General features: G+C 42.4%; 1 protein-coding gene across 4 annotated transcripts in view; it reads right to left on the bottom strand.

The window, feature by feature from the left end:
• Nucleotides 1-20,394, bottom strand: part of CPEB2 (cytoplasmic polyadenylation element binding protein 2) — a 65,606-nt gene extending 45,212 nt beyond the window's left edge. For 2 of the 4 annotated variants that reach the window (XM_028743160.2, XM_028743158.2), the window contains exons 1-2: nucleotides 18,371-20,394; nucleotides 13,405-13,695 (exon numbers count right to left, since the gene is read on the bottom strand). In XM_028743160.2, coding sequence (XP_028598993.2) covers nucleotides 13,405-13,695; nucleotides 18,371-19,006 — 927 coding nt within the window. In that variant the 5' untranslated portion in view covers nucleotides 19,007-20,394. The remainder of the gene's footprint in view (nucleotides 1-13,404; nucleotides 13,696-18,370) is intronic. The other 2 variants (XM_028743161.2, XM_028743159.2) reach the window with 1 other exon arrangement.
• Nucleotides 20,395-23,141: the final 2,747 nt, after the last annotated feature.

Consider the following 23,141-nt stretch of genomic DNA (forward strand, 5'->3'; position numbering starts at 1 on the left):
GTGTTCTCGAAGCTACCAGCATGAGTTTGACCAAACTGTGGGAGGCACTGGAAGACAGAAGTGCCTGGCGTGCTCTGGTCCATGGGGTCACGAAGAGTGGGACACGACTAAATGACTAAACAACAACAAAAAGCCACTCTACTACATTGTAAATCCTAAGCATGCTCACACAACAGAAGGTCCAATACTCTCTCTCTCTCTCTCTAGATATATAAAACACCCCACAAACTTATACAGTGGTACATTATGTTACGAACTTAATTCGTTCCAGAGGTCCATTCTTAACCTGAAATGATTCTTAACCTGAAGTACCACTTTAGCTAATGGGGCCTCCTGCTGCCGCCACTGGTGTGCAATTTCTGTTCTCAGTCTGGCGCAAAGTTCTTAACCCGAGGTACTACTTCCGGGTTAGCGGAGTTTGTAACCCGAGGTGTTTGTAACCCAAGGTACCACTATAATTTATTAACTACATCTTTAAACAATGGCAAAAAACAAATGTCAGCATCAAATGCATCTTAGACCAGGGGCCATTTCAAGGCCAGGCAATCACTACTGAGAAGGTCCATTCCGTGCCACCATGCTACATCCTGTGTCTGGTGATGTAGCCAAGAAAAATGCATCTCCTGTTGATCTTAACACATGGATAAGCCCACGAGGGAGAAATTATTCACATATTCAGGCCACAAGTCATTTATGGTTTCATATATCTACACCATCACCTTGGATTGGGATTGGAAATGTATAGGCAGCCGCCACAGGTTCTTCAGGACTAGTGCTATATTGTCCTAACCTGGTGTACCTAGTTAACTTCCTAGCAGCTGCGTTCTACAGCTTCTCAAACAGCTCCTCAAAAAACTTTACAGCAATCAAAGTAGGATGTTATCAGAGCAATTGTTACCATGGGAACGGAGCTGGGGAACCATGCAGAACTTTTATGAAATTTTACAATTATAGCAAAGTATGTATTTCAAATATAAAATCACTAAACAAACAAAGCAAAAATAATAATCTGAGTCAATATAGGTTAAAAAAAATCCCCTAAAATGTATGAAATCAATTACAGAGGAACTGTGGTGGACTGACAACAATGTCAGTACTAGGTTATACTTACTCAACTTTGTTATCTGTCAGGTAGAGGACAACCATGTTCCTTCATGTTTGTAAAAACAATAAAATCACGCCAAGCTGCCAAAAACAAGTCATGTCCACATTGACTCAATTTCCACATCCACTTAAACTTATGTATCAATTTCTCAAGTAATGCTACTTCCTTAGACCTTTTGGTAGCAGAATCTATAGTTACTGGACAGAAGTCACACCAGGCACATGCCACCAACACTGACTGCAGATAACAAACTGTTTATTAGTTTGCTACTTTTCATACTTCTGTGATGACCTAGAAATAAATTTAAAAGAGCCAGTTGCAGCGAGTTTTTTTACAGCCTGTCTTGTAATGGCTCTAATTTCACTAAAACTCACTGGCAAAATTCCCAAACTCTGTGGCTTCCCCACCACATATGAAGGTAAGTATCAGTTACCTGAACTCTCTCCAACACAATGGAGAGGGGATCTAGGGTTGATATGACATACTTCTGTGGAATAAGATAGCAGTTATGAATTAGTTTTAATAATGATCCCTTAATCAGAGTTATTGATTTGAAAGGTTTATCCCAAAGTGAGATCAGTTGTCCATCATCTATTTCTACTTAACTATTTTCTTTTCAACACATACAAAGACCATCTACTGCACCTTCCTCATGGTTTATCAGTAACCTATACATGTTTGGGGCCAAACCCGTCTTACTACTCACAGTCTCCAGCAAACAAAGTAAGCCTTCTATAGGCAACATCGTAAATCTCAGGCTTCAACAAAAAAAGAGCACAGCTGAACCCAAGAGAACCATGTGGCTCTAAAATTCTCTCTAACCATGTGTTCAGTAATTAGTGTTCTGCATAAAGAAATTGGAGAACCAATACAACCACTTAGCACACCATACCTCAGACTCGAAAGCTCTGTCTATTGAAGAAAGAGGGATGAAAGACTAACAGCAACAATGGAGACACGGCTGGCATTAAAATAGACATGTTAGATTCCCAAACCTTAAACTTTGCCAGCATCACACAATTGTTGAGCCAATGGAAGGACCTAAATTTAATCTTTAAGAAGAGGAAATACACCTAAGAACACAACCTAGGAGTACCAAGTAGTCTTCACCTTGTGCCAAAATGATTGTGAAGGTGAGACTGGCACCAGGGAAGCCTCTCAGGGGACAGCTGATATGCTACCAACAAGAAGGCCCTTCTCCTGGTAGCTACCATTTGGCAAGGGTATTAGGAGTAGAGACCCTGAAGAGTAGGGATAGGGGAGAAATTAGATATCATTTACATTTAAAGGTGAACCTGCCCAATGTTCACTTCTGAAACAATATAAGGACGAAATGCAGCTATCATTCGAAATTTGCACTTATCTGAATTTTGCAGTGCAACTCTCCAACCAATGTTTATAAAATTGCCTGTATCAGTGGAAAGTGTTCATAAAAATGAATATATTTATGAAAATAACATACAAAATATTAGGGGGAATTCTTGCAAAATGTGTAGTCAAAACTGTACAATAAACATGTAATTATTAGAAGAAATTTGTACTAAAATGCTGATGAATTTTCATTATTAATATTTCTAATCCACGAATTGCTGCAGAAATTTGGAAAACTGAAATTAGAAAAATCAGAAACTGAGAACACCATAGTTGAAAGGTATGCTCATCCCTAAAGAAGACTATCTCAAAATGTGGGTGGATATAACTGGGAGAAGATTATTTTAAGATGTCCTGGTCCTAAGCCAATTGAGGGCATTTAAGGTTAAAACCAAGAGTCAGAAAAGAGACTGGGACCTCATCTGCACTATACATTTAATGCAGTATCATATAATTTTAAATAGTTGTTGGGTTTCCCCAAAGAATTCTGGGAACTGTAGTTTAAGGATTGAGAGTTGTTAGAAGACCCCTGGTTTGACAGCCAATCCCTCTTCCCTGGGAATTGTAGTTCTGTAGGGGAAAAGGTCTCTCCTAACAACTCTCTCTCTGCATCTTTAACAAATGACAGTTCCCAGGATTCTTTGGGAGAAGCCATGATTGTTTAAAGTATTATGATGCTGCTTTTAATGTATACAGTATGTATACTGTATACCTCCTACTGTACCTACTGTATACCTATAATGTATACCTCCACCTACGAACTTAATCCGTTCCGGAGGCCTGTTCTTAAGCTGAAACCATTCTTAACATGAGGTGCGCTTTCGCTAATGGAGCCTCACGCTGCTGCTGCACCGCCGGTGCGCGACTTCCGCTCGCATCCCGGGGCAAAGTTCACAACAAGGGGCAACTACTTCCGGGTTAGCAGAGCTCATTACCTGAAGCATTCGTTAGGAGGATGGGATGTAACACGAGGTTCCACTGTAGTGCAGATGAGGCCTGTCAGCCAGTGTAGCTGATAAGACACCAGCATACTGTTACTGAATCATCTAGACCCAGTTCACCATCTTGCAGCCCAACTGTACTTTCTGGATTATTTTTTTAAAGAGCCTGTATACACAGTGTTAAAATAATCCTGAGTATGTTTATGTGACACTCTTGGGCAAAATGGTACCTACGAGGAGTATCTCTGGCACCTGCCGTGCTTCTGAACCCATATATATATATATTCTCACCGTCCCCAACATTATGTGCGGGTAAGGACAGATTAGCTTTGCTTCCCTTGAGAAGTATGCAACAATGAAGGAGGAAACTGGAAGAGCAGCATTCTTTTTAACTGCCCAGAGTGGCTGGGGCAACCCAGCCAGATGAGCGGAATATAAATAATAAAATTATTATTATTTCAGCTCTGTGCTCCTCATGGAATGGGTCAGCAGCTGAAATGCTGATCTAAGCTTTGAAAAGTACATTGAGTTGAAATGAAGTGGGAAAGAACATTACCCTTCCAACTTTGTCTTTCATCTTTCTATACTTTTCAAGGCTCAGACTGCAACCTGAGCAGCTGAATAAAAAGCAGAGTGGCCAAGAAGGTGGGAAGGGAAGGATAGCTGAATCAGAGCAAATGTCAATTCGAGTTTTCCATGGATTGAAGTTTGCTCTGACAGAGCTTTAAAGAGCAGGTTTTCATGGTGGAGGGAGAGGTGCTTGGACACAGAGCTTTAAACTGCAGACTGTGTCTGTAAGGAATGGAGGAAAGGTAAGTGTGGAAAAGTGCACAAGAGAAACAGACAGACAGATGGAACACCCACATACGGAAGCTGGATCCAGTGAAATGGATACCATTGGAACTGACTAAATTTTCAGTTTCCCCCACCTCTTTCAAATCACAGATCCCAGCTGTCTTCATTGACTAAACCGTAAAAATAATAGGATTTAGTTCCCAACACGACACAGATCCATATAGATTCTCAAAATTTTTCAAAGGATCCAGTCAAACTACCATCAAATTGTAGTTCACATCTGTGTTCTGTGATTTGTTGCTGATTTTATTGGCATACTTTGTAAAAAAATATGAAGATCCATGAGGATCTGTACCTCGAATCAATATTTTAGGGTGCTAACAAGCACTGCATCTGTGATTTTTTTACCATGCAGTCTACCACTGCAAAGTTTAATTTAACATAAGGACCCCATATAACATAATGCAAATTCAAAAGGATCCATTTTAATCCTATAATGAATGTGTCCACAGATCCCAAAAATGTTTGTGACCTCTGTATTGTTGAAGCAGGAGGTGTAATAGGGTGTGGATAAGTGGTGTCAGGCCATCTCCTCCCAGATATGCTTGCTGTTGGTGTATCAGCCAAGGTACTCTAAACCTTGGAAGTCTCTTGACACAAATGATGCAAGCTTTCATGGATGCCTACATCGCTACCTGAATAAAGTGTGCTCTAAAGTAAAAAGGTTATACCACAATTCTCTTTGCTGCAATACATTAATATGTAATTCCTTCTGAAACTTGCACACACAGTTGTTCAGAACCTCTGATTACCTCCAAGTGATTTCCAAACAAGAAAAAGAGCTATCAGTAAGGTCAGAATAATGCAAAATAAGAATATGTATTTCCTGGATACAAAACTAACACAGAGAAAAAACAACAGAAGTTGTTACTCAAGTCTAATATTTTGCTTTTTGGAACCACAGATTTCGATGTGTTTGCTGTTCAAAAGCTGTAACAATTGAGCAAGGGTCATAGGCCATGACAGCTTTACCACTTAATCATAATTGACTATATGAGCTTTACAATATTTGTTAGCAATGATAAAGGAACAATAAAATAGCTACACGTTAAAGTGGCAAAGTATTAAAAAGCTGCATATTAAAAGCTGGAAGACTATGGAGAAACTACTTTAAGATACAGCAGTTGCAGCTTGAAAAAAACTGCTAGTTCAATATATCTTGGATTCAGTTTTGCTGAAACGAACCTGTAATCTCTGCATATGTTATTAACAATGTAGTATTTATAGCTCTCTATAATAGCATTTTCCTCAAATGCTGGCATTTCTAAGTTGCAAATGGGTTAAAATTCACATATTGAACTACTTAGGGTAAGGTTTCTGGAGCGAAATTAACGTATTTGCCCAAGGTTTGAATACAATCTCTATAAAAAATATTTTACTTGTTCATGGGATATCCAAGATGGATCACAATGGTCACTGAGCCAGTCTAATAAAAATACCAGTTTGGATTATTTGTAATGCAACTGTAGGCTTAGCACTACAATCCTTTTTCCTAATCATAAAATAATTTTCTGCTTCACTTTTCAGCTTTTTGCTACATCTGATAAATTTTAATGATATCTGTGAATCTCATAGTCTTATCTGGGATAAAAATCAACAGGTTTCTAAAAAAGGTCCCTTTTGGTTAAATTCAGAATGATTTCATTATCATTTATATGAGAATTCCTTGCTTCAAGGTAATGCCCAGTGAAGGAAATAAATAATCCTAACTTCACCTATACACAGGTGATGGTGGGGAGGTCTAAACTGACAGTCACAGACCAGAAGATAAAAAACAGCACAATGAAAATGTAAAGTTTGCATGTTGCAGCTGGGATAGCAACAGCAAATTCCATGTTGGGAATGATTAAGGGGGCTGAAAAGAAAATTGCTAGTCTCTTCCTCTCAAGGAGGACAACATAGAACAGAAGAAGGTACATAAAAGGACAACAAGAATGATAAAGGTAATGAAACATCCTCTCTATGAGGAAAGGCAAAAGTATTTGGAACTATTTAGCATAGTAAAAGATTTACTGAGGAAGGAATATGGCAGAAGTTTATAAAATTATACACAATCTGGACAGAGTGAAGAAACACTGGCTCCATTCAGATGTCATGCTAAGTCATGGTTCAAGGTGACGTGAGTGAGCCTACTCTCTTCCCACGTTTTGTGTTTGCCTTTGTTTCCCAAACCATAACTAAGAGCCAAAGTGGAAAGTTCTGAACTCCTTCTCTTGGTCATGTGGGTTGAAGCAGAGTGAATAGGCCTGGGCAGTGTCCGAAACTTAGATACATAAGCTCAGTGCCAAATGGCTCCATAAACCAAGGTTAGAGTCAGCAAAACAAAATGTCTAGGGGTAAGATGGCTCTAAAGTCTTATATGATGGACTATGACTGATTATCAATTAAATATCTGGCTAGTTCAGATGACAACCTTGAGCTAGGTTAAGAACTTTGAGAACTTAAAGTCACACGATCCAGGGAGAGTCCACATATGTATTAGCCTATTCCTACCTCTTTTTCGTAACGGTGACTGTTCCTGCCCAGGCTGCACAGAAAAAGCATTTTGGTTCCTGAAATTATTTTCAATTGTACAGATAAAATATAACTGATAGAATTGTACAGGATGTGGTATTAGTGTGTGAAAACAGTCCAATGAACCTCAGGCATGCACTCAAGATGGTGGAGATGTCAGGCACCATCCAGACATCTTCATTTGGTCACAAGTGTCAAAAACCAGGTGCAAAATGTGCCTGGCTAATTCCGAACACTGGGCCTGGGAGGAGGTTAGGTGCATTCATGCAACACTAAGCCATTCACTTTCTCCCCGTTTCACAATGCTGCAACTCCAGTTCTTATATTCTTAATTACCCTCATCCAAATGAGATATTTAAATTGATAAACAAGACCACCAGACCTTGATTTTCTTAAGAGTCTGAAGTTATTCTTAATTACATTAATATACTGTATATCCTTCTTAAGAATTCACCAAGATATTTTATAGACCTTTCAGTCCATTCTAACTTCCCTAGAAAGAACTTATTTAAAGTTGAAAGCTATTACTCTGGTTTTTGATATTATCTTGTTTTAATCCAAGTTATATTCAAATATTTTACTGTTTTTAAAAACCCTCAAATGTGGAACTGGTGTTCCCTTACCAAAAAATATGTGACCTGCTGTCACACAGGACCTTGGTCTCCTACCTCCATCATTTCTCTAAGCCAGACTGTCATGTATCTCCCACTAATTCTACTCACATGGAAAAAGGTACTTAAGAAGCCTACCTGGGATATGTGACAAATCTGACAACATGACTATGGCTCTCATTGGTCAGAAAGATCCAAAGGTCACTCTCTTCAGGGAGAAGGGAGAGGAGAGAGAGTATTTAAAAACCTAGCTCAACTGCAAGGAATTGGCTGGAGACATGAAATCTGCTAGTCCAGGATCCCGGGATTTAACCATTAATTGGATATCCTCATCCCCTACCCCTTGTTTCTGGGGATATAGGTGACCAAAAAGGAGTGGTGACAGCAGCGACTACTGGATATTAAGACTCAACTGGTAGTACTGCAGGGCAAAGGAGGGGGTGTGAGACGCTCTCCTAAGCATCTTCCCTTCTTCAGGTCTATCACTAAAGCTGACCTCCTCAACATGGGGTTAGAAAGAAGCCAATTGATATTTAAAACTATGGAGATAAGGGTTTAAGTCAAATAATTGCATGACAACAACAACAACAACAACAACAACAACAACAACAACAACAACAACAATAATAATAATAATAATTATTATTATTATTATTATTATTATTATTATTATTATTATTATTTATACCCCGCCCTCCCCAGCCAAGGCCGGGCTCAGGGCGGCTAACAAGCAATAATAAAAACAACATGCCTTAAATTAGGCATGATGTGAAGAACTGGAAAAGAGAGGGGCTTTTTATACATGAAAAAACAATAAAAAGTACAATATGGGTCATTCAATGAAATTTATTGGCAATTGATTAAAGGAAGACAAAAGAAAGGACATCTTCACACAATGCATCATGAGAGTTCTCTTGGCACAATAAATGGTGAAGACCAGGGAGTGAGATGACTTTAAAGGGGGATTAGACAAATTCATGGAGCATATGTTTATCAGCTATTAATCATGTACACTAAATGGAGTCTCCAGATTCAGAGGAAGAGTACCTCAAAGTACAATGAGGGAGGGTATTGTATTCATGCTTTGCACAAATCTTAATCTAAAATACTTCCATATGAGAAACTGCACAAGTCCTGCACATAAAACTTTACATGTGAAAACAGCATTAAATGTGAGGAAAAGCTAAAATTCATGACAACCTACTAATGTGTCAACAGCTTTCTACTATAGGTACAGGGCACTATTACATGCATACATAGATTCATCAAGGTGTTTCAGTCCAGACAACAGGAAGAGATTGCTCTATTACAGAGACAAACTACATGTGATGCACAAGATCTGTGATTAGATACTGATGGCATATTTTATTTTTTTGCTAAAAGTGCATATGAACGAGGGTATTTGACATCTAGATCAGGGAGGGCAAGATGTATAGGTCAAAACATACAGGTGCAATCAGAGAAATGGGGTTTGAGGGGGGAAATGAACTGGAAAATTCAATCTCATTGTCTAGCCTGCAAATTAGGGTAATTTGCAGGTTAACTTACATCTGAAAACTTTCAGTTAGCATGAGGGGAGGGAGAGTAGAATTTGGTGCCCTACAGAGTTCTAATTTAGTATGGCTGTTTTATTTGTATTTAATGCACTAAGCTAAAAACTTTGAAAGTGCCTAGCTTGTCTAAAACTATTTGAAGTTTGTTTCTACACATCCATACTTAGTTTCCACAGAAAATAAAGCTACAAAATGTTCTGCCCCACATGACTGGGTGCAGTTTGTGCTCATATTCCACTCCACGGGGAAAGTGTTGTTGGGGTTCTAGTATACTAGCTTCTGCATAGCATTTTAGAGCACCAAAGGTAATAAGGCCACCAAGACCCAGATCCTTTTCACATGTACTGCTAGTAAGCCAGGTGTCCCCAATCCTATATTTCTGCATCTGGTTCTTCCTGCCTAAGTGCAGAACCTTACATTTGCCCCTACTGAAATTCATTTTGTTAGCTTGTGCCCAGTTCTTCAATCTGTTAAGGTCATTTTGAATTCTGATTTTGTCTTCTGCAGCATTAGCTACCCCTCCCAGTTTGGTGTCATCTGCAAATTTGATTAGCATCCCCTCAATTTCTTCATCCAAGTCATTTATAAAGACATTAAACAACAACAGGCCCAAGACAGAACCGTGTGGAACCCCACTTGTTACTTTTTTCCAGGGTGACAAGGAACCATTAATGAGTACTCTTTGGGTTCAGTCAGTCAACCAGCTACAAATCCACCTAACATTTACCTTGTTCAACCCACATTTTAGCAGCTTCCTTGTGAGAATATCATGACAGACTTTAAGCCTTACTGAAATCAGGATACACTATGTCCACAACATTTCCATGATCTACCAAGTTTGTAATTCCATCAAAAAAAGAAATCAGATTGGTCTGGCATGACTTATTTGTGAGAAACCCATGCTGGGGCTTAGTAATCACAGCATCCCTTTCTAAATGCTCACAGACCAACAGTTGAATTATCTGTTCTAGGATCTTCCCTGGTATCGATGTCAAGCTCACCGGTTGGTATTTCCTGGGTCATCCCTTTCCCCCTTTTTGAAGATGGGGACAATATTTGCCTGCCTCCAGTCTGCAGGGTCCTCACCTGCTCTCCAAGAATTCTCAAAGATAATAGACAAGGGCTCTTAAAATACACCTGCAAGCTCCTTTAGTACCCTTGGATGCAGTTCATCAGGCCCTGGAGATTTGAATTCATTTAAAGTAGCCTGGTGTTCCCTTACTGCCTCTTTTCCTATTCTGGGCTGCAGCTCCCTCCTTATATCATTTATTCTGTTATCACCAGATTGGGCATTGCTTTCCTTTTGGGTGAATATAAAATAAAAGCCTTATTTACCTCGAGATCACACAGTGTTTGTTGGGAAAAGATCTTGCAATTTTGCTTTTAATAGCAGAAGCCAATAAGCCAGTAGGATGGCATGAATAATCATGTCATATAACACAGGCAGAGAATTACCGGTAGCTGGAAGATAGCACTGTACAGGTGCCCGTGTAGATCATCCATACTTAACACAGCCAAGATGCAATGAGGAATAATCACAATCATAGAACATGCTCAGAGGAATAACTGAACTGTTATGGTGCTGTCTCAGCTACAATAGCTGCCAATCTCTCCACTCATAAAATGTGCAAAAGCCATTTGCTATTCCAGAAGTGTGGGAAACAACAACAACAATCCTATTGTCTTATACTTGTTTTATCTGCTTGCTTACAATTCATAAACAATTTTATGCTATACAGAACAAAATGATCCTAACTACTATCAACTTCAGATTAAAGTTTATTTTATATAAAAAAGTAGACTTGACATAAATACTACAAGGTCAGAATGAGAATGTCTGTAGCTCATGCTGCTCCTCTTCTTTTTAATTCACATGCTTTAATGTTACAGCCTGGGAGAGCTTAGGTTCAATATGATAAAATTAGTTTCAAAAACTGTATAAAATGGTGCAAGGGTGGAGTCAAACATGCATCCTTTGTTACCATGGATGTCGCAACACATTTATGAAATCTACTACACACAGCACTAAGAAGTGTACTGTATAAGGAATAAATTCATGTTTTCCCAATAGCAAAGTATTGTGTTTTCAGTGCTAGGAAAATTCAATTCCTTCTCAACAAGACTTCCTTGAAAGTGATCTCCAGATTTCTCATAGTAATGGATATGCCACTGCACATTAATAAATGAAAGATAATGGTCATACTGACTACTAACCTCACTGTTAAGATTAAGGTATTTTTCGTTCTTTGAGAATACTTTCAAATGGAGAAAGAGTAGAGGAAAGACTCTGTTGATATATGGGGCACTGGCTTAGCAGTATAGTAAGCAGTATTAACAGCCAAGGCAAAATAGAATAAGACCTCCTATTCCTGAATGACAACTCTACCCAATTACCAGTACACAATATCCAAGTTGCTTCTCAACACAGCAATATTAACCATAACACTTTTTTTATTAAAAAAAATACAGTGTGTGTGGAACAATTTTCAATTTGCATTCCCAAAACCATAAGCAATATAAACTCTGGGACTTTATCAAAAAAATATTTTAAAGCCACTAAATTCTGTACAAGTACACATGTATCATTTGAGAAATACCTCAAATTTCTGTGCCACTCAAACATCTACAAATGCATCAAGAAAAGCTGGCCCAACAATAGTATTATGAAGTTTCAGAACTTAATACCTAACACATGCAAAAACTAAGTGTTGAATGAAAGATGATTTTCAAGATAGGACACACAGATTTATACAAAGCCATCTGCTGCAGTTAAATCCAGTTACTTCAAAATCATTTCTACACAATTCTGCCCTGTAGGATGCAAGCTTCCAGCCTAAATGGGGAGCACAAAACTATGCCCACTAAAGGCCTACTCAATGTCGAATGAAAGTGTTGCCTCCTGTATCTTTGATCTGAGGCGATCTACATTGAAATTCCATTTTCAACACAACATGGTTGATTTATAGTTTGTGATCTTCTACACAGATTGTTTTCTCAGTACTGTCTAGGCAAGCCACTCCACTGTTATCTATTAAGATTTTTTTTTATGTGCAATATACTTTAACACTGCTCTGGATAACATCTTATTGAACTCTAATCCTAGCCTTGGTTGCAACATCTGCTAGTGTACACAACATCAACAGCACCAGACTCTTGGGGCCCAGGGAACATTTTTTCACCTGTGTTGGGAGTGTCTGATTGTAAAAAAAAGTCATGGCATAATGTGTTTCATTAGTTTTCCATTATCTTCAAAACTTCTATTCAAATAACTCTACAAGGTTGGCTTTTAAATATATGGCACAACCAAACTCGACAACTGCACCCCAAAGAACTTACAACATGGCTGCTGGTACCACCTAGGATTATCCATGTTGCAAAAATTGAAGACAATAGGATCTGCAAATTTCTTTATGGTATAACAATGCATGGAACTTGATAACCAGAGAAATGATAATGTACAATGTAAAGTCCCCAAAGCTCTCAAACACCCAGAACATACTTTACTTTATGGTGGGACTATATTACTCATACTAATACAAATAATTTTCATTAATAAGTCCATATGCCATGCTTTGTAGAAAAGCATGACATATGGACTTATTAATAGTTGTTCTTTGATATGTGTCTACATCACTCATGTACTCATTGAAAGAAGTGATAATACAACACATTTTCTTTGATATTTCGGCTATTGCCTTGTTTTGTAGTTTATGCAAAACTGAAAAAAACTCTTCCCCCCCCCCCCCCCCAGATTCTCTAAGTACCAAGTTGCTCATTTCAGTGGTATGAAATGCAGGGAAAACTGACAAGGAAACCAGAGTTAATTTACAAGGGAAATCATATGACAAAAGTATAAAAAAGAGAATACTTGCATTCCAAATCTAAATATTTGCAGTGCCACGTTTGCAATTCGTGCAAAGCAGAAAGTAATTGCTATACCAATGCAGTATCAAGATCCGCAATGCTAAGTATTCCACCGTACTGACTGATGACCTTCATAGCAAGTTTCAGGGTGCAAAACATTGCTCTGACAATATACAGTGGACCTTCGGGTTACGTGGCCTTCAGGTAACGTAACTTTCGGGTTGCAAACGTGGCCAACCCGAAAGTGTATACTTCCGGGTTTCATCACGTGCGCATGCGCAGTACCGCTCTACCACGCCGCGTGCGTGCGCAGAAGCGGACTTTCTGGGGTACGTACGAATTAAGTTTCGTACCAGAACAAATTAAGTTCGTATCCGGAGGCTCCACTGTATAAACGTTACAAAAGTTGCATGCTTAAGGAAGTATTCAGTTTTATCTCATTCAATATCTACAGAGAGAACTAAACAACACAAGCTATATATTAAGGAGATGTAACTGTAGTTAGAAAGTACATTTTCAGCCATCTTACTTATTTAAAAAACAGTATGTTGGCAAAAGTTGAACAACATCAAAAGGCTGTGGTTACATACCATTCTTACCTGTAAGGGTAAGAGCGTGTTACTGTTGCTGTCTGTTCGGAAAACATTATCTTCAATCCATGATTTAGGAGTCAGCGATGGAGTAGAACGAGTAAACTTGGGAGGAGCTATGACGTTACCAGAAAACGGCTTCTTTAAGGGAGAGATCTGGTTCATAGTTCCTGGAATTCCCATGTTTCCAGTTCTACGATGGTCTCTACCATGCACACTTCCCCAAGACATATTTCCTGTGCTCCAGCCAGTACTCTGATGGTTGCTCCAGGGTGATGTCTTCAGAAGAGGCTGAGAAGGGGAGGCGAAGAAGGAGAAATACTAAAGTTATTTGAAAATATTTCTGATCAATTTCTTTAAAAGTATTGGTAACACAGCCTAATCCTATGCATGACTGCTCAGAAATTATTTCTGCTGAATTCAGAATTCCGCTTACTCCCAAATAAGCTTAATACTACAATATTATTAAAGCCAAATTGACTTTTTCTGGATCAGGGCAACAGGAGAAACACAAAACATAGTTTTTAGTTTTTTTAAACCTAGCATATACAGTCATACCTCAGGTTAAAGTAGCTTCGGGATGAGTATTTTCGGGTTGTGCGCTGCGGTGACCCGGAAGTAGCGGAGCGCGTTACTTCCGGGTTTCGCCACTCGCGCTCGAAATGATGTCACGCGCATGCGCGGAAGCAGTGAATTGCGGCCCGTGCACACGCGGACATGGGTTGCATTCGCTTCAGGATGCGAACAGGGCTCTGGAACGGATCCCGTTCGCATCCAGTGGTACCACTGTACGTAGTGGTGACATGAGAATGACAGGTTTCATACACACACACACACACACACACACACACACACACACACACACGTAATAATAAGTATTTATCCCTATTTCAATAACACTATCTTCCTATATACATTTATTTCGATAAGTGAGGTGATTCTCTCAGGATTACAGAAGTATGCAAGGCTTAAAGTGCAACTCAAAATTAAGTCTTACTGTGTTCAATGGGGCTTGCCCCCCAGGTGATCAAAGTACTGTATAAGACTGCACCTTTAATGTCCCACAGATATTTGCCAGCTCAACTGTCCATAATACTTATGTATACTCAGCTCTTTATCTTTCAGACTGTTGATGTGACATAAATAACTGTTACAATTTTCAAAGGTTTTCTGACTAGTCACCTGGAAAAGATTCTTATTTATCACAGCTGATTGGGTGAGTTGCTATTTACAAGCTTAAGGTAGCTATATTTGGGGTTTTTTATGAAACAGCTAAAGCTAGGCCATAAAGCATCATCATATACAATAAAAGCATAAGAAGTTGATGACTTAAGAAGTAAGTAAAAGCATAGTAGCCCTAGGAAAGGTAGAGGGATGGTCCAGGTTGGGGGGGGGGGGAAGAGATGTTGTACAGAATAACCATTCAAAATTCCTTCTTTAGCTTTTGGTACAACATTTTATGTCAAGTGATATGACGGAAAAGCTTTTCAATGACACTGATACGGGAACAGCTATAGCTGTGCAATGTGTCAACCTCCAATGTTAATAATTTAACACTTGGCTTAAAAAACAACAACCCCATACATTTAAAAAGAATTTGGGAGGGGCAATTTATAGTGCTGCAACAACTATGGGGTTACTATTCCCATTAGCCCCAGTCACCATGGCCAATCGTCAGGGATGATGGGAGCTAGTATCTCACAGGAACAGTCACGATATAATTATTTCAAAGTGAAATATTTTCAAGACTGTTGTGATACATCCTGGGGAAGAAGATATATAAACCATTTGGGTAGGATAATTAAGCAGACACTAAAGTCCTATATAATTGCAGATAGACATGATCAGTCTTGAATGTCTTATGCTGCAATTTTTAGGAGAAATATGCATCATACTGTAAAACTAACAGGGAAGGTAACAGGATTTTCATCTTTACAGCTAGTCTGATGCCCACCAAGTACTACTATTTATAAAGCTTAAAGCACAAAAGGCAGAAGAGATTTCATTTGCTTTGTGAAAAACTTAGAAATTGTTTCTGTAATTCTTAGCTTGTCCAACAATAGACTGAATAGTGAATATCAAAGATACTTTTTAAAAATCTTATTTTAGTTTCTCCATTAAATACAACTTATAATTCTTTTTTGTTTTGTCATTGTAGGTCTTTATTACAGAAACACAGTTGGTTACACAGACAATCATAATTAGATTCTACACCATCATGGGTGACATTTGATCTCAATCCACTATTGACCTGCTAGGCAGCCGCTTACTCTCTCAGCCATCTGTAAAATGGGAGCAGCAGCAATCTACTAGGCCAGCTTGTTCCAAGAAGAAGCAAGAGGCCTTTAACATTAAAGAGCTTTAAATGAATCAATAAAAAGATTAGAAGGAAAATGTTTAATACTAAGCATAAATGTACAATACTAGAGCACAAACAAAATGCAGCACACTACCCGATGAACAAGGAAGTTTAAAGCTAGTCTGTTATAGAAAACATGAAACTGTAAACTTATATTACTGTGAGTATGCAGAGCTCATTGAAAGAAGAAAGCTTCCAACCAATGGGAGAAAAGGTTTTCAGCCCACCCATAAGGTAGCAGTAAGTGCTGCATGCGAAAAGACTGGGACAACCTGAAATACCACACTGAAACTTTTCTTGGCATCTACAGCTGCTTATGCAAGCTGCTTAGCACATAGCTCAGTGTTGCAAAATAAAACGTAAGCGGAAATTTGTGTACAGACCTATTCACAACCTGGATAAATCAAGATACTGAGTTTAAGCTGCTTTAGGCCAATTTATGGGTGTGTGGATTGGAATGCCAGATTTTGGAATACCACTTATGGTTGTTGGTTTACACATATGTATAACTCATTTAAACAAAAAACAGTCACTATAAACTAATAAACTTGTCTGAAACAGATGTTCTAAACTGCCCTGTTCTGTTCATTATGAAGTTATGATGTTGTTGATTCACTGCAAAATAAAACTATTGAAAAAAGCAAATAAAATATATAGGTAGTCAGTATAACAACCCAGTGAATATTGCTTAAACATAACTATAAGTTATGTAGACCCTTCATCATGGGCATAGTCAGGATTTTGATTGATTGCCCCCCCCGGCTACACCCATGCCCTTCATAACTGAAATCCTGTGCATACTTATCCAGATGTAAGTTGTACTGAATACAGTATTTGGCTTGAAAAAACTGATAATCTGCTTTTTGAGCTCATACTCCACAAAGTGGCTATCATCGTTAGGTAAAAATACAATACAAAACCATTTACAAATATCCAGTGGAAAAACCCAATGCAAAATAAACAATAAAAACTAGCAGTAAAATTCAGCAGATCTCAGCATAGAAGCCCTAGTTTATTTACAAGTAGACATGCATAAAACTGCACTGACAGGCTGCAGTCCTATATCTACTTACCTCAAGTGAATTTGTTGTGAGCATGTATAGGTTTGTATTGTTAAGTGCATGAAATGTCAAGGCCATATTATATATACAGAGAATAAATATGTAATGGAAAAAGCCTAACCATGTTTACTCAGAAGTACGGTAAGTTCTACTGAATTCAATAGGGCTTTCTGCCAGTTAAGTGGGTTAAGACTGCAGACTTGATCAAGAGGATTGGGATTGGGAAGAGAGAACAGCAAACTGAATGCTAGTACAGTAATTTATTATGAATTACTGTAACAGAAACTAAGAAAAAGATGTGGGAGTTAAAGGTCTCCTTTGTCTTCCTAGGACTTCTTCACATATTACCGAATTCCAACAAAGAAAGCACTTTCATGTATTGCACAATGTAAGTCCAATACAGAACGCCGTATGTGACAATTACACCTCAATGGTTGATTGCCCTATGCACACATACTGTGCAAAAAAAGCAAACATATAAGATCATCCACACACAACTGACCTACACACAGGATTCATTTTATCTTTATTTTTTTACGACTTATTTTTCACATTGGAATTTTGTAACTTGTGAAATCATCCTAAAGATTATAGCACATATTTATTCCCCCTTGCCCCTACCCTGAGATAACCTTTGCACTAGAAAAGCCATATACATGGTCACAAGTGTTCCCTTGTGAGCACATTGGACCGGGAGGTCAGGTGTGGTACATCTTGTCTACTCCCAAGCCCTAGAAAAACTCCTCTCTCCGAAGGAAGGCACCTTGGGGCCCCCACCATGCTCCACTAGCCAGCTGGTGGCTTGACACTGCTTTGACACTTCAGCATGTGGATTTGTGTCCTTAAAAATCTCTCTCGCATGTGCGCACACACAGCCTGCCCAGGCTCACTTTGGCTCCCCAGCCCCTTCCTCATGCAGTCCCTCTCCTCAAAAACAGATTCCTGCCACAGCATACATGGCAAACTCTTCTTGGAAGAGAGCAACCCTATAGGGCAGGGTTCAAACCTGAGAAACAGAACTTGCCACCATATTTCCTTGGTCAATTTTCATGCATTCAAAATGAGTGTGTGTGTGTGTGTGTGTCCCCATTCTTTTATGTTTTCAGCAAAAACAATTTTTAAAGCAAAAATCACACACACACACACACGTATGTGTTTCCAAAGCAACCCCACTAACGTCCTTCAATCATAGGACATCCTCTTTCGAGATATATAGACACACACTCCTCTTCCTTTGACACACACACACAGAAACACACAAACCCTGGTTCACCACCAGCTTTCTGTAAGCAATTCAATTCCTCTTTACCCAGCCCTCCGGCCATTAAACAACCTACGGCCTTCCAAAGGGGGGAGGGCGACTGTTAATACACCGTTTTCCTGCGCGATCGACAGGTCCAAACTGCTTCGCCGCGAATGCCTTGATCGGACTCGGAGGGCCAGATGGGGGAAACGGCCAGTAATCGGCAAAGGCTACCACCGAGCTGGATCTCCTCCTACGGGTCGCCACCCACCCTGGACCCCCGAGGACCCCCGCAGCACCCACCTGGTGGTGGTTGTAGGAGTTCCTCTGCTGCAGGAAAGCGGCTGCCGCCGCGGCCGCGGCCGCCTGGTGTTGGTGGTGCTGCTGCTGCAGCTGCGGGCTGACGGGCGAGCGCCGGTTCTGCTGCTGCTGCTGCTGCTGAGGTAAACTGATCTGAGGCGGCGGCGGCGGCGGCGCTGGCGAGAAGGGGCTTCCGAAAGGCCCCACCGAGGCGGCGTGGGTCGACACGGGCGAGAAGCTCTGGAAGAAAGCCGGGTTGAGGGACGACGGCATCCCGCCGCCCGCCGCGTAGAAACTGCTGCCGCCCTCCGAAGACGACGACGACTCCGGGCTGGGCGGAGGAGCCATGGCGGCGGCTGAGGCGGCCGGAGGAGGCGGCTGCGGCGGCGGCTGCTGGCCCGGCGTCGGTTGCTGAGGAGGCGGCGGCGAGGTCTGCACCGACCACGGCGTGCCGAAGCTGGGCAGCGGCGGCGGCGGAGGGGAGGCCGCGGCTGCCGAGGAGGAGCCTCCGCCGTGAGGGCTGCCCAGCTCGGGGCTCTGCAGGCTGCTGAAGCCCGAGCCCAGCCCGCCGGGCAGGAGGCCCCCGGCGCTGCCCAGCAAGTGGCTGCTGCTGCTGCTGCTGCTGGGGGGAGACTCCATAGGGAGGAGGGCGAGAAGGGAGCGGGCGACGACGCCGCTTCACCACCACCGGGCAGCCGCCGGGCGCCACATCGGGGTCGGCCGAGCGAGCGAGCCGAGGGACGCCGTGAGTCCGCTGGCGGCGCTTGGGCTGCTGCGCTGTGAGGAGAAAGGGCGGCGCGGGCGAAGCGAGCCTTCGGGGCGGCTCAGCTCGCGAGGCGGCGGAGAGGCGGGAGGCCGCCGCGGGTTGACACGCAGCGGGCGACTCCCTCGTCCGGGTCGGGGTTTAAAGCCGGCCGGGGCGGAGAGAAGAGGAGAGCGGTGGGTGGGGGCCGCCGGCGCCGCCCGCTTCGCCCGGCGCTCCAGCCTCGCCTTCCCCGCGCTCAGCCCCGCCAGCGGCGCTCGCCCTCCCCTGACAAGCTGCTTCGGCTGCTCGGGGAAGCGGCGTCCGGAGCGGCGAGGAGGACCGAGGGCGACGCCTCCTCCCTCCGCCGAAGCGCTGCTGCCGCTTGCTCGGCGCTTTCCTTTTTCTCCCTCTCTGCAGAGTGCGGCTCTTTCAGTCAATGCAAAGGCTGCCCTTCTTCTTCTTTTCTCCCCCTCCTCGCTGCTGCACAGTTTTTATTTTCTTGGGGGGGGGGGGGGCGAGCCAATCTTCCTTCCTGGCTTGCTTCGCCCCCAAAGTACCCAGCGATGGCGAAACCAGACCTTCCCTGCTCCTTCCTAAAAGAGGCTTCGGCAGCAAAATCATGTATTTGGGTTCTTTTGGGGGGGGGCAGGGGGCGGAGAGAAGTGGGGGAGGGTTTTAACTAACAAAAACCTATCCTGGACCAAAAAAAAAGGGGGGGGGAGAACAATCACCGCCCTTCACGGAATAGAAATTGTCAAAGTTATTTTTAAAAAAAGATTCAGTATATGTATATCTAGAAGCAGCCCTGTTTCTGACTGGTGTCCAACTCTATTCAATGGATTTCCTCACGTCACTAAAGTACTGGGGGGAAATCCCCCTGTGCTGAAAAATAGCCCCCGCTTTAAAGAAGACATTGAAAAAACCATTGGGAAAAACCCCCTTCCGAAACCAGAGATTTCTTTCTCTCGGTATGTACATAAATACATATATCTGCCTATCTATCGATCTCATTTATCTGCATAAAAATTGAAGCGATCCCCGCCGCCCTCGATCTCGTGCTCTTAGCAGCTCCTGTCAAAGCCCCTCCATGGTCTACTGTCCTGCCCTACAAACGGCCTGCGCAAAAGAAAGGACTGGGAAGACACCCCCCCCTCCCCAAAGGGCGGCCGCCTCTTTTCCTTGCACAGGATCCCCGCGTTTCGTTTCTTCCGCAGCCGGTCTGCCAGCCCCGCCTGAGCAGCGCCAGCCCCGCCGCAGCCGCCCGCATAAGAACCCGGAACTGCCGTCACGGCCGTCACGCATCACAATCCCGCCCCTCGCAAGTCTGTCAACGTCCCCGCCGCGCCCTCAGGCCCCGCCTCCTTTTGAATTATTCATGCGCCGTCGGCTCGTGTCTCTCCGTGGCGTCTTCGACGTCGGTTATTCGGCGCTGGGGGGAAGCCGGACGAGACCAACGCGAGACATTTCATTAGGGGGGCTTTTCTTTTACAAAACATTCATTAACGCGCCCGGAGGGAAACGTTGGCTGACACGGTGGAAAGCTAATTTGGGCGTTTTACTTGGTTACGTTAGGAAACAGCGTCTCCGCCCCGTCCTCTCTCCCTGCGTCCCCCAGGAAGCGCGGCGCAATCGGCTCTCCCAAGGAGCCTGACGTCACTCCAACGCCTTGTTCGCGTTGGACTCGGTCCCGCCCACCACTCGCTTTGCAACGTCATCAGTCACTTTTCGCAAGCTGCGGCAAGTGGCTCGCTTTGGTTTTGATTCAGTATTGTATATTTCTACGCCTCTTTTCATTGAAATGAATCCCAAAGTGGCTCACAAACAACTAATAACGACAACATGGTAGAACACAACAGAACATCACAAATGCAGCATAGATCATATAAGATAATTAACGCATCATCAGTGAAACAAACATTTACAATCTAAAGAACACTTAACAAGGCAACAACTAAAACAAAACATCACAATACAGCAAAAAGTCACGTTTTATTGATTGACAAATAAATACAGCATTTATAATCTATAAAGTAAAGCCCAGAGAGTGGGGGAGCAGGAACTAAGCTGGTGGGAACTAATCTGCTGGCTGGCAAGATGCAGATGCCTGCTCCTAATGTTTTATTATGTTTTTATATGTGCTGGAAGCTGCACAGAGTGTCTGGGGCAACCCAGTCAGATGGTGGGGTACAAATTTAAAAAATAAAAATTGTTGTTGTTGTTGTTGTTTAGTCGTTTAGTCGTGTCCGACTCTTCGTGACCCCATGGACCAGAGCACGCCAGGCACTCCTGTCTTCCACCGCCTCCCGCAGTTTGGTCAGGCTCATGTTTGTAGCTTCGAGAACACTATCCAACCATCTCATCCTCTGTCGTCCCCTTCTCCTTGTGCCCTCCATCTTTCCCAACATCAGGGTCTTTTCCAGGGAGTCTTCTCTTCTCATGAGGTGGCCAAAGTATTGGAGCCTCAGCTTCAGGATCTGTCCTTCCAGTGAGCACTCAGGTCTGATTTCCTTAAGAATGGATGTGTTTGATCTTCTTGCAGTCCATGGGACTCTCAAGAGTCTCCTCCAGCACCATAATTCAAAAGCATCAATTCTTCGGCGATCAGCCTTCTTTATGGTCTTTAAAATAAAAATAAACAGCTATAAATATAGAAAGAAATGAAATCAAACAAACCTTGATTGATAGAACACACACACACACACACACACACACACACACACACACTATTAAAACCATACAAATAATTACAATAATAAAATAATAAAAGCAACAGGACGCTAGCCCTGTCATTGAAAGTAGTCAGTTCCCAAAAGCCTGTTGGAATCAGAAAGTCCTTCACTTGCAGGTGGAAGGATGGCAAGGAGGGAGGCAGTCTAGTTTCTCCAGAGAGGGAGTTCCATAGTTTTGGAGCAGCCACCACCGAGAAGGCCCTTGGTATCAGCTCCAGCCCTTTCTCATACAACCATTCTGTATCAAGTGGTGGAGTCTCTCCTGGAAGTAACATTTTTACATTAGTGAGACTGGTTGGAAAGCTTCAGCATGTTCCATAAGGTAAAGGTAAAGGTACCCTTGCCCGTACGGGCCACTCTTGACAGACTCTAGGGTTGTGCGCTCATCTCACTCTAGAGGCCGGGAGCCAGCGCTGTCCGCAGACACTTCCGGGTCACGTGGCCAGCGTGACAAGCTGCTCTGGCGAGCCACAGCCGCACACGGAAACGCCGTTTACCTTCCCGCTAGTAAGCGGTCCCTATTTATCTACTTGCACCCGGGGGTGCTTTCGAACTGCTAGGTTGGCAGGCGCTGGGACCGAACGACGGGAGCGCACCCCGCCGCGGGGATTCGAACCGCCGACCATACGATCGGCAAGTCCTAGCCACTGAGGCTTTTACCCACAGCGCCACCTGCGTCCCTCTAGCATGTTCCATACAAACATACATTTATCTGCCCAAGGTTGAGCATCTGAAAAACGGAAACATATCCCAGTGTGGTCAGTTTGGGCTGGGGTGTGAGCCTCTCCACCACTGCTGCGTGCCTCTTGCCTCTGTCCTCACCAGCTTTGGAGGAGACAAGGGAAGGGCAGCAGCCCCTGTACATAGCACACATAGAAGTGCTCTTGCTGGCCTCATCCTGCCCAGTACCCCAGCATACTAGCACATGCATGGAAATGTGCAATTGTCAAATAGAAAGTATTTAAAAATAGTTTTGAGGGTAATTATCAGCATGACAGGCTTTCTCCCACTCTTGTCTAACAACTGCTCTGAAAAAATGACAAAGCCGGCCAAAACTTTTCCACTTTGTTACTTTAAGGCATGATTATCATTGGTACATCAGAATTCTGAGGGAAACACAAAGGGATGTGATAGCTGGGCGTGACTGATGAACTGAAGGCCCTGCCATTTTGAAAGTGATGTTATGAGGAAGGAAGCAGGAAGTGTAGTTGGATTGTACTTCCTGTTCCATGTGCTTCTAAAATCCCTCTTCCAGGGCATGAGCGGAAATGCAAAAGCGCCAGTGGTTGGAGCTATGAGC

Source organism: Podarcis muralis, chromosome 9 (genome assembly GCF_964188315.1).
Source record: "Podarcis muralis chromosome 9, rPodMur119.hap1.1, whole genome shotgun sequence".
Lineage (NCBI taxonomy): Eukaryota > Metazoa > Chordata > Lepidosauria > Squamata > Lacertidae > Podarcis > Podarcis muralis.